This window comes from Diuraphis noxia, unplaced genomic scaffold (genome assembly GCF_037042655.1).
Source record: "Diuraphis noxia isolate RWA-SAM2 unplaced genomic scaffold, SU_Dnox_SAM2 contig0002, whole genome shotgun sequence".
NCBI classification, from domain to species: Eukaryota; Metazoa; Arthropoda; class Insecta; order Hemiptera; family Aphididae; genus Diuraphis; species Diuraphis noxia.
In genome coordinates, this window is record NW_028301712.1 from 63,368,751 (window position 1) to 63,382,703 (window position 13,953).

General features: G+C 29.7%; 1 protein-coding gene across 2 annotated transcripts in view; it reads left to right on the forward strand.

Annotated features, from left to right (window-relative positions):
- LOC107164039 (uncharacterized) overlaps nt 1–13,689 on the forward strand; it is a 70,090-nt gene extending 56,401 nt beyond the window's left edge. For both annotated transcript variants that reach the window (XM_089220939.1, XM_089220940.1), the window contains exons 5-6: nt 11,583–11,730; nt 12,710–13,689. In XM_089220939.1, the coding sequence (XP_089077065.1) occupies nt 11,583–11,730; nt 12,710–12,922 (361 nt within the window). In that variant the 3' untranslated portion in view covers nt 12,923–13,689. The remainder of the gene's footprint in view (nt 1–11,582; nt 11,731–12,709) is intronic.
- Nucleotides 13,690–13,953: the final 264 nt, after the last annotated feature.

Here is a 13,953-nt window from a genome sequence, read left to right on the forward strand (position 1 = left end):
TTATGCGTAACTACGGTACCTACTATATTAATAATATAATAATTCCCGTTTTTAACAATATTGAAGTGGTTTTTTTTTAAGGCCTACCTACTTAAAATGAATATGTTTTATATTTTTATAAGCATGTACTATGATACTATGACGGTGAATTTAATTGTATGCGAAAATGTTAAATATCATCATTTTCGACCATCACATTTTTTTTCTATGGCTGATTTAAAAATACCACACTAATGATATAAAAAAAAAAACTATTTTCAAAATCTTCTTTTGTTATATAAATATTTTTAAATACTATTAATTAATGTAAATAACGATGGTTTTATAACAAAAAAAATGTAAGTTTCATGATGATGTCATTAATCAAGAACTTATCTTTTTCTTCCCCTGCACTTAAGCACACATAGTCATCATTTTACCGTCTTCAACCCTCCCTATTATTTTGACGATAATGTCATTATTATTATCATTATGAGTCATTCGGTATAAATCTAATGGATTTTTCCACAAAAAATATATCAGTACATTAATTTACATTTTAAGCAAAATAAATATGTACGTATAGGCGTTATCTAAAAAATACAAACTTTTATTTTGTTTCTGTAATTACTTAGCCACTTTAAATAATTATTACTATTGATAACCGACAACAATTGTAATATTCACCAACCTAAAATAATAAGTTCTTAGTGTTAATTACCGAAATAAAAATTGATTGTGTTGGAAATTGCAACAAAGTCAACTTTATTTCTTATGGTCGTTATTCAATCAATCATATTCAAGCAGGAAATGGTTTTGCATTTTCCTGAATTTTGAAGTACTTATAGCTTGTCTTTGTGAATAAATCGAAGTTATGAATAACAAAAAAATTTTAATTAAAAAATAAGCCATCATGGATACCTGGTAGATTTGAAACATTGAATTTTTTTGTATAGAAAATATGAATGGAATTTTTAAGATTGGTTTATTGAAGGAAAGAAACATAGCACAATCAAAAACAAAATATTCGTATATTTAAAAAAAAGTTTTTTTATTATTTTAAAAGCACATTAGTATTTATTGCTGTACCATTATCATTATTTCTAGGATTAGAACCTTACATTTATATTCAAGTTGAAGTAACTGCAATGGGATGCCTCTTCCTTCTGTCCCTTCTATCAGTTTTGTTATAGTTTATCACTTAAGCTTGTTTTTCAATAATTGTAACAGATGGCATAATATAGAATTTTTAAAATTTTTAAAAAAGTGCATTAGACTTTTCGCAGTTTACGAGTGTCACCTCGCCGACAAAGGTTTCAACCGCTACATTGACATTTCACATCAATAAAACCAAATCAATTCAAGTTCAAAAATATTTACATAATTTAAAACCGTTATTCATGTGTAGTACAGTACACACGAATAATACAATTTATTTTTGTTGTTTTTCATACCAGTGGGAAAAGCATTCTTCAGAGTTCATAAAAAGAGCGGAGAAAGAATGATCGACGGCTGCCCTAGACACCGGGGCGCAAAACATGCGTATTAATACTGCGTCTATATTATATTTAATTTAGAGCTTCGAGTGCTCGTGCAGGACCGTATGTACGCCGCCGTTAATAGAATATTTACGAGGAGGAGGAGGTAGCGATGACCGTAGTTAGATGTTGCGGTTGGATAACATAAACTGTTTGGCGGGTGTGGTGTGGCGGTGGCGGTGGCGGCGTCCATCCGTCTGGGACCCGACACGAAAAGGACTCCCGCCGGAGCTCGTGCGAACGTTGTAGTCGGGCGCGCTCATCGCGTGTTCATTGTGTGTGCGATAATCGGTTCAGACAGGTGGAAAAAACGAGCCTGCCTACCGACAAGAGTGATAATCGAAGGGTGGCAGCGACAGCGACAGCGGGGTGGATGATGGTTTATACGTAATTGAATTGTCACTGGCAAAGTGGCAACTCGCGAGAGCTAATTTTACGGCGTCTCCCCGCACCGCCGGGCGATATGAAACGATTGTCAAATCGAGCAAAACGTTGTGTTACCGTTATCCACACAACGAAACGACAAAAAAAAAAAACAACCTTTTCCGTCACTCGCATAGTAATAATAACAACACGACCGAGCAAGAAATCTCTCATTTTATTATTTTATTCACCATATTTTCGCGTGCATGCGTATTTGTATGACAAAATAAACTCATCCCTCGCACCACAAATAGCTTTCAAATACGCAACGTCGTTCATTACACAATTCGTTTTCCGCATGACTTTGCCGTTTTTCGTCTAAAGTCTGGAACCCGCTCCTCGGGAAGACTATATATTATACCAATCACAGGAAATAGTGCTGTACTAAGGGGTTTTAACCGAAGAAAGAGCTAGCAAAAATAAATAATAATTCAGTTGTCACAAGATTAATTTTGACAAAAAAGTAGGTGCTTTCTAAGTTTTTACTGATATGAAATACACAATATAAAACAAAATATTTTATGAATAAATAACTTATACATGTTAAAAACTTGAGGTATTTGAAATTTGTCGTAAAACTCAAACTGTTTTGTCAATTGTTTATTCAACTTATGTATTTATGTTGGCTTAAGCAGTAGAGCTCGAATCTATTAAGACACATATTAATATAAAATACACATCATTGCTCACCAACTAGTTTACTGTACAATTTAAACTTGATAAGTATAAATAAATAATAATAAAATTTAAACAATTAAAAATTGTCTCTCTTTTGTCGGATCCATAAAATGCTTGTACGTGCACAAGTTGAGTAGAACTGGTAGAAGAACTAAAATTGTGTAGTTCTGCTAGTGATGTACATGAAAATTTGCGAGATATACATTAAGAAATGATAGCCAAAACATGACATTTTATAATATATATATATAATTTTTATTACTATATTATCGATTATAGGTACCAATAAGGATTTGATTTTGGTTTAGGTATAAATAGTACAATATTGGTTTTGAAATTAATTTATATTGTTTGTTTTAATTATAATTACATTTTTTTAAATTTTGATGATAACACTTAAATTACGATGCAATTTATTTAGATCTCATTTAAAGTGTGCAATATGAACATTTAGATATTTTAGCCTTTGTATATACAGATTAGTTCAATTAAAAACGAATATCGACCACGCGCTGACCAATAATTAAATATATATATAATAACTCACAATAAACAACCGTATAGATTATTAAATCATTGATACAAAAAATAGTTGCTCGAATGGAAATAATAACAATTATTAAAATATAAGACTAAAACAATTTTAGGAACGAAATAATAAATAATAAAATAAAATAAAATTTATATGTAATTGTTCACAAAATGAATATTATTTAATCGTAACACTATGAGTGGTGTTTGTGATACTCCCATTCGTAGTAATAATTATAACATTATAATATTTTAATATGGAATGTTATACTGTATTATTATTGTACCACTTTGTTTTGGCTGTTATTGTATAATATTCACGTTTATTTATATTTTATTATTATATGTGTACCTATATAAGGCAATAATTAATGAAACATGATGAAAAAAAAAATTGCAATGACTGATACAAGTAAAAAATGCATTACATACACTGACGGCGGCATCGGAATTTCGAACTCATTTTTTCAGACAATTAACATTATTAAACTGTAGAATTACAAATTGCATTTGTTTAAACGCTATAATTATTCTTTCCTAAAAATATTTTATTATTTTCAGTAGTCAATTGGGATACAATAATAATATAATATAATCAAATATATTTACAATATTTTATGTCTGTTCTTCGGCCGGGGCTAAACACTGCGTTATTCGGTGCATATTCCATCGTCGGATTAAATAGGTATTTCTTGTTCGAGCGAACTCGCATGGATGTAAACGATGGATGAAGTGCAACGCATTTTTATTCATAACTAAAAGCCGTTGATTTTCCGCGAGAACGCCAAATTAATAAAAACGCTAACTAATAATTTAACATGTTTATATGAACTGGGATGGGCTTTTTTGTTATTTATTAAACCGGTACTGAAAACGTCACGTTTCTACCACAATAATTGTATATCATTTATGAAGTGAAAATGTGGAATACACAGATGAATGTAGAAGACGCTGAGTAGCCACGGCCGCTGTTCGACTGACAATAATAATATACCATTACTAGTTATAATAACTTTACCTATACATAGGTGTACTTAATATCATGATGTACCGCAGTTTGTTTATATTTTATCGGCAGACATTGTCTTTCATATAATTCTCGAAACGATAAAAAAAACGCCAGTGTATAAAATCGTGATTATTCGTAAAATTAACTTTTAAGTAATAATATTTTGAATGTTAAAAAATACAAACAAAATATACAAATACGAAGGACTTTGAAAACATTGTTCAGCCGATTCTAATGCTGCTGTGGCGTGCCAAAAGTCAATACTTTTGCAAAAACCATATTCCGTGACGATAAAAGTAACTTACAAGTTACATGAATATCTTATCAAATATGTAAACCAGCTTTATGTATATATATATATATTTATTTATAATGGTTTATAGGGAAAAACGGATAATATAATCCTATCTATATGTATAGACACGTATAGCTTATTTACGAATGGGCGACAAAAGAGGGACGATATATATCTATATATTATGTATAATACAAACAGTGGATGTCATAAGAGGGGAAAATCTGTCGTATGGCCCGCAAAGGCGCTTCATCTCTGAAAAGTAGTGAATTAAAGCGGTTTCGGACACGCGATAATATACAAGGGGTGTGCTCATTTCTTAACATATTATATTAATTTAAATCGCAACCACGTTTACGTTTATCGAGAACAATGTCATTAATTATAAATTATAGTCCATACTATTATATAAATCTTGTAAAACAAAATTGCACCAACAGCGCCAATTATTGTGCAATATTAAAAATCACTGTACCTAATTTCATATTTGTATTGTAATTTTATAACTAAAATAACTCGTTACATGCGTATATATTCTATAAACTCACACTGTGAATTCAATGTGCAAATAGCAAAAACTACTTTTTTATAACGAACTACTTGTGAACTGTAAATATCAGTAAATTTTAAGAAAACACTACCTACATAAGTTATTATTATAAAGTACCATGTACGGATTGATATTATAAAATAATTTTAAACAATTTACCATTTTTATAAAAAATAAACAATAGTTACAAATTTAAGTATAACACTATAACATTCTTCATTAATAAATATATTAAGTATCCATACTTATACTCAAATAAAACTTATTAAATAATTTGCCTAAAAATAAAAATGTTGGTTAAGTTTATTCAAATGGAGTTCTATTTCTCCAAATATTATATATTTTCTTTAAACTATATTGTTAGATTTAAATAAAATGTAATTGCTACTTTGATTTATATATTATTTTACAAAACATTAAATATTAATTTATATTATATTATTCACGTCATCGAACAAATTTAAGAACATAGCATAAGGAACTAGTTAAACAGTTTTTATCAGATAAACTTAAAATAAACGCGCGTGGGACCTACTGCAGCGTATATACAAGGTATATATAATCAGGGCGGAGAGTGGGCAAATTCGGCGACAAAACTGCCGTCATAATCCGGAAGGGTCTTATACTGCAGCGTAGTCAGTCTCTCCCTCTCCCCACCTCCACCTCAGAACTCATTCTTCCTATAAATATACGTATATATATACACGAAGGATTAAAGACTTAAATTACAAACTCCGGCAGCATAATAAAGGTTCTAATTCGTCGTCGTCTCTTCCAAATCTGTGTACTTTATCACGTGTCGTCTTCTTAATTCGATGTCTGCTTGGCTTATCGCTGAGATTGGTGCACCCACATAGAGACGCACACATATAATCCGAGTGGCGGCAACAAGCGCAGGTGAAGACAAAAAATCGGTGTAAAGCGATTACTGAACTCTCGATAAGCGTCTTTACGTGGCTATAACACCATTTGTATATTTTATACACCAGCAGCTATACCTTCTTGAATTTTGATTTTCCTCCCTTTCACCCGGTTAATGATACTTTAACGCTGCAGCGTTGACGGTTGATCACTATTCAAACATTTATAAAACGTTTTTTATGACTTTACAATATTACTGCGCAGCGATATTGCGGTAAGTAAGTAAGGCTATACTATATTCAGTAATCGATCACATATTATCCCAATATATGTAAACGTTTGGATTTGATTTGATTTATAAGAATCTGATAACATTCAAAATTAATCAGCGAATAAAAATATATTTTAATAAAATATTTTAAAATGTATGAATTTAAAGTTATTTTAAACGAAGTACAAAACGAATGTACTACGTTTAATTAAAAGTAAAAAATTAAATACTATTTATTATTGCAGCGAATACGTTTTAAAACAATGTTATTCGATTCGAAGTTCGAAGTTACTATATATAATTTTCAATTGGTAATATATATATAAATATTTCGGAAGTGATTGCTTTCCATGTATTTTTTACTACACTAAAAAGGCGGAGTTTTTAAGAATTGCTTTCGATTTAAAAGAATCGAAAAAAACAACACGACTGAGATGAAATTCAGAAATTGCACCCACACTAATGACAACAGCGTGTTTAGATAAGGGTAATAATTCTTGTGCATGATGGAGAAGACGGAAAACGTGAGAGACTCATAAAACGAATTCGAAAAAAAAAGCCTTTAACTGATAACATTTCTCTTTTTTATTTTCCCTCCTCTATGATGTTCATCGTTTGGTTTTATCACTCTTTCGGGGGTGGAAATCTTCCCAAATGTACACGCCTATATAGTACACACTGATGAACCAAAAAAAAAACCAACACTTCATGTGGTGAATTAATGTAATAAATATTTTTTTTGTATCACATAAAAATAAATAGCTAATCAAATTTTTTTTTATGTACATCATTATTTTTGTCATAATATAATCTTATATTTTTTGTGAATTTCAATTCCACTGATACTAAACGTGTTAAATAATCTAAATTGAAATCTATAAAAATAAACTTAAAACTATTTTATTGAATTCAGGATATCCCTTAATACTAAATCCTGAAATTTTTTTTTGTCGTTGATATATTATAGTGTCATAGTATTATACATTACATGACAATGTATTTGTCAATCCCCGAAGGAGCCGAACTCTTCAAAATAAAACCAAAACCTGGTTGAACCTAGATTTTATTTGATCAACTCAATTCTAAATTTTTAAAATTTGAATCACGGTATATTTATAAATTATAAATACCGGATTATTAACTATATACAGGTGCCGTAAAATTGCTATTATTATAATACCGTCATAAATTAAAGTAATATTATATTATTTACTATCGAGTACCTATCAACTTATTTGCATTAAGTTATTTATTGTAAAATTAATAGTTTATAAATGTTAAATAATAATTGTCGAATGAAAAGGTAAAAAAGAAAAAACTTGTATTATAATTAAATAATAGTTATATAAATTGCCAAGGATTGTAAAAATCATTGATCAGCACATATTTAAGATTGAAAATAAAAATAATTAATTTTATACTCCTATTTTTAAAATGGTTATTTATACATGATGCTCTCTTGTGTATTAAAAAACTGCAATATACCAAAATCAACTTAAATTTAGTTGCTGAAATAATCATTTAAGTATAACTACATTAATGTATAAAGTCATTGGGTAACTAAAAATAAATAATCTAAAATATGCATGAGTACTTCTGATTCATATTTCATAATTTATTAAAAACTAAAGACATACTTTAAGTATAAACACTAACATGAATTAATTTTGTTTTCACTCAAACCCTTCGAGGCAACTTTACTCAATCTGACTCTGACACAAGGGAATATTATTATTTAAAATAATAAACTTTTTACGGTCCATTGTAAGTGTATATTTAGGGGGTCTCCTCTATACACTGCAATATGTGAACAAAACCAGCATCAATAAACACCAGGGAAGAGTTAATTAAAGGCCGTCGGTACGTCGGGTGGCCCTTCACACACTATGGATCCATTAAGATCTCAAGTTCTCTTAACCAAACTTTATTATAGTACCTACTTATTAGTAGTTTAGTCAAAAAAGTCAATAGAACGTAAATACGATATAATTCAAAGTCATGAATAGACATTCTATGAATAAAACAAACATATTTCACAAATAATTTTTTAATAACTCAATTTTTTAGTTATTTCGCCTTGTTTATATGCCTTGCATGATATAGGTAATTTTATGATAATCTGTCAAGCAATTGGTATAGTGCACATCTCTACATGATACTATTTTCACCATGAATATAATAATATACGAAATAGGTATCGGAAAGAAAGTTTTTTTTTAAATAGGTACATCAATTATCAACATTCAATTTTGTTTAACGATCATTCAAAATATGATACTTACAGCTAATAATAACAATTCACAATATAAAATCAGTTTTTTAATAATCTGTAAATCAACAACAGTTTGTACGATATAAAACATTTATACAAGCCAAAAATCAAAATAATTATTTTTTTGGTTAAATCAACACCCAATTAACGAATATTTATTGTATAACTTAATTTATAATATGATATAACCATTTAATAAAAAATATTCTAATGGAATAATAATTATAAATTATAATATAATGTACTGTAACGCGTCTTAAAATTAATATAATTACTTTTCGGGAACTTTTTCGTCCGCATAAGTATAATATGTATACGTCGTATACAGTATATATATACATATATATATATGTTTATATATATATATATATATATTATACTTCTTAAAATATTACATAGTATAAACTGCAACAGGTAAACAAGTAATAATAATTCTCAAGTCGAAAATATATTATATTATCGTAATAACTCATGGCACTGTATAATTCTTGATACCAAATAGTGTGAACTAATTTATTTCGACGGAACGCGGGCGCCACGTGATAGAGAAGAAATCGAGAGGCAGGCTGACGCATTTGATGCTGTAGAGACTTACCGTTTTTGGGCGTTATGTTATACACTTACACACATTGAGATTTTGTTAAAACGTGCGTCTCTGGATAATGTATTCTCCGTTTAGCCAAAACGTCATCTGTTGTTACCTAATGATTATTCACCGTAAAGTGCCTTAGACGTAACAGCTATAGCAGCAACAGCAGCAGTCCCGTTAAGTATAATAATACATAGGGAGTGACGAGCTGTTGGCGATGTCGGTGGAAGGGATGGAAGGGACGGGGGACGAATGTGTTAAAAGTTATTCATGCAACTTTAAATGCGAACGAAACTTGATTTTATACAGTAGTGGGTGTGGGTGGGGTATATAATATGGTGCAAATACGTAAATAATAAAATAATATATACAGCTGCGGGAGGACACGAAAACGCGCGCGCATATATTGTATATACTGATTAATTATTCGACGGGCGCAGAAGCGCATCAAGCCGAGAAACTGGAAGAGAGATTTTTGTTTTTAAATGTCGCCATCCGCGTGAAAGGATTTCCGTGTGAGAGAAGTCGAACTACGCGATGCAGCGCGTGGCGAGAGGGAAACTCGCTTTTTACTCGGCGGGACACGCGTCCTGCGTCGTTGGGCTGCAGGAGTGGCGGAAAGATGGCAGGTGTAGACGAATAGCGAGAGTTGAGTCGAGTTTATGGGTTTTAAAAGTCTAACGCTAGTATAGGGCTCATCGGATCTTACATATTATTCAAGAATAACGTTTTAGGTAATATCACGTTATTTTTTTTTTGAAAAGCACTTTTAAAACTTCGCCTGTCCATCGTAGCGTTGAACAGTGATTTTTTCGAATATATTATTGAGTTCGAATTTAAATTAAAAATAAACAAAATTACTGAGAAATATAATTTCATTTAAGTAGGTATTTATTTTGCTTAATTTTAGCTTTATAATTATTAAAATGTATTTCTGTAATAGTCCAGATATAATACTTTTGAGTTGGAATTTCTATGAAGAAAGAAAAGTTATGCGATAAATAAACTTCTCTAGATTTAAAACTATATTTATTTGTAAGATTTATTTTTTCATAACACTCGGGTACTGAATATACACAAGTCTTTCTTTCACCAAATACTCACAACACATATCATACTTTACTATTATTAAATCAATTACATAGTTTTACTAAACCAGTCTCACTATTAAAGTTATGTAAGAATATATAGGTATTAATACTGTCAATAGGAACCCCCTCCCCCTTATTGGGTTATTATATTCTTCAATATGAATCTATAATATAAAATTATAGATATCTCGTTTCACTCAGAATTTAATATCTGACAAATTGATCATCGAACATGATGACATTATGTGTATTATTATATACTTCTTTTTGGCCGTTTTCCTGAATTTGTTGAAAATTCATTATGATTTCTGATACAACAACTTTCCGTTTACGTGTTACTGTTATGTATAACCCTACTGATTCAGCAAAAAAGGCAAGAGACAAATGTCTGAACGTTAGTATAATAATAATCTTTTAAAACTTTTATAAATCAGTTATTAATCTCAAGTTTTTTTCTCGTCGAAAACAATGCTATTTAAAAGCAAAAAGTGGGAGCCAAAGTTTCTTTAATTTATCGACACAATAAAGACATAATCCGGGGCGCCCTCGGACCGTGACATAACTGCCCTGGGAACGACCTTTAAATGACTTATAAATCTAATCGAGCTAAACTCATAAACAGTTTCCACATAAACTTGATTTAAAGATTTTCAAAAGCTATGGTAAAACAAATAACTTCAAATAAATAATCCACCGGAAACGTACACCCTTAGTGATGATGTATACGAAGGACGTTAGAAGACGAACTCCCCAAATATGATTTATCAAAAAAAAATGTTATTTCTCCCGTATAATACGCACCCTATATTTAAGATTTCTACTGAATTCGATTTTATTTACTTGTAACACATTAATTTAAGAACGAAACTTTATTATTGGAGTTTGAATCGTTCCTGCAGGCTGAAATAATTTATTGTTATACCATTTGAATTTTTTTTGACAATTATTTTAAGTGTTACAATAATGTTATTTGAATTATATATAACTTAAAGAAAACTATGAAAACACTCATATTTAACTGTTAAACTGTATATATTTATATTATATATGTATAATTTATACTATAGTCTTCGCATAATACATTATATCTACTGCAGTATTACTAAAATATTGGTAGTAATTCAATACGGTATAGACCAAAATCATGAACATTAATTTACATTATTACAATAATCCTTTTAGCTCAATCGATTTCAAATTAATTTTCAACCCGATATTCCTTTACTAATAATTATAATGTATTGTGTGTGCCTCATTGCCTCAAACAGATTATTGACGTACACTCATCAGATTATATTTCAAGATTATGTCTTCTCTTTAAGCCTTATCTCATTATTATTTTTAGGTGTTCATGTTTACCTCTACATATGCTAATTGATATATTTCATGATAAATTCAATTATTCGATTGAATTAAGTACATATATTATATGCAAGATGATTTATTTGTAAAACAGCTGACAGTCTTTAATATTGTATTTAATGTCGATTTTCAGATTTTGTGTCGGAGACCGCTTTTACCTGTGCGAAAACAAAATATTATGTGAATACGATTTCGAAGAGAGAATGGTATTTGCAAACATGGCTTATAATCCAGCTACTTTGGCTCAGTTGAAGCGTCACGCCACACACATACCGCCAGCGGTAAGTATCTATACATAATCAATTATTTTAAAACGCAAACAAATTTACTAAAATATATTTTTTATAAACCTCTAAAAAATTATAATACAAATTTAAAAGTTTGAATCATTTTCAACATATTTTATATTTTAGAACTTTGCACAAATTCATTATAACAGTAATTTACTATGTGACATGTGTATTATTGGATAAAATATAATCGATTATAATTTTAAAAAATAATAAAAAATTTACAACGATCTGTCCTTTTTTCCTGTTCAAAAACCAAGAACGGGTGGAAACTGCAGTTCATCACAATACTGCCACCCGTTCCTGTGTTTATTCATTAATATAAAAATGTATACAAAATTAGGAGCCTCTAACCACCCAAAAAAGCTGGCCTTTGGCCCAACAACGATCTGTCCTAGATATTATATTATTTTTACGTTGCTAATTACACTAAAAATTTATCATAATAATATGCAGTCTACAGTGCAGTCTTTTCGATTTTTAGGTACCTAATTATCTATATTAATACGTACAAGTTTTGTTTCTTTTTAAAAAAAAACTTATGATTTTATTGATAGTCTCTAAAATATGTCGTGAACTTGCGATATACTATAAATGCAATAGATATAACTGACGACAAACTTAATCAGCTAAATTCATAATATTTTCTACATCAGTGGCGTAGCCAGAGGGGCTGCAGACCCCCTCCCAATCCGAAATGTTGAGAAAATTTAAAAATTATTTTAATGGTCTATGATATTCGCTCAAAAAGTCTTAAATTTTATTTTACTAATTTTAAATTGTCATCTTTATTTTGTTAGTTTTCTATAGCTTCGGCCGTGCTAGTATTTAATGCACCGCTGTGTAAAAAATTAATCAGCCCACCCCCTGAAAAAAAATCCTGGCTACGCTGCTGTTCTACATATTATTTTTATTTTATTCTCAAATAATAAATTTATTGCAACCATGTCTTAAGATAATTTTGTTGTAGGTTGGTGGAGGGGGTAGAGCAGATCTGCCTATGGCAACAGGAAACAATGGGGCTGGTGATCGTAGAGTCACGTCAACTGATTCCCATCACCATGGACCTCATCATCATGGACACCATCACGGAGCACCCACCAGCAATGGACACCAATACGGTGGTTCAGGTGCAACCACGAATGGCGATCAGTCTCAGCTTCAATTATACGATGTAAAATGATAACATAAAATCGTGTTATTCCTCAAAAAATGCTCTCTTTTTAAATTTGATTTTAGAACTATTTTGTTATTTATTGCCCACGAGTATCTTGATATAACTACGCATATTAGTATTAGATTTTTTGACGAATACAGATCGTTATAGACAGATTACTTCTGTTTGACTAGTCACAATGATAAGATATAATTCGTAGTCTAAAATTATTATAATTTTTTTTCACAAGCTAAAGTGCAAAAGTGCATTTTAAATCCATGCAATTAAAAAATAAACTGTTAAACCTAATTATTCATTAATGGTTTTTTGTTGTTGTTGTTGTTTTTGATTTAAAATACACTAATCAAATAGTGTATATTTACTGTCTTTGATATTTAAACAAAAATACTAATATTATATATTTCAACATCTGTATATTATTATTAAAAGTCATTCTATTTGTCCAAATATCAAAATATATAAAAATTAAATTATCTTTACCAAAGTATACTTTATAATAATTTATATAGTAGGTATGCTAGTTTAGTATTAAGTACTTGTAAGTATGAATGTATTATTAATTTTACCCTTATATAAAGGATCTCTCGTTGATTTAAATAATGTTCTAAGTTACCTTTGTATTGTTTTCAATTTTATCATATTAAACCGTAAGACGAAACAGTGGTAGTATTTTATGATATTATACGTATATATATTATGTATATTATGATAATATGTGCCATGTGCGTGATTAAAAACAAATATATATTAAGTATTTCGTTGGTACTACTATAGATATTTTGTTTGTTTATTTCTTTTCCGATTATCTATACTTTCCAGTTACTCGTCTACCAACTTCGAGTAAAACAAAATTTATTTTTACTGATTTAACGCCATTTAGTTGAACGTCGACGGGTCGACGTTTTTTAAAGAAACATCTCAACGGGTATTCATGCGTTTATCTTGTTATACTTGTACGGTGTGTAATACGAGTTTACGAAGCGTGGTGCAAGCTTATATACTCTTATACTATTCAAAAACACCTTTAGCGATACATC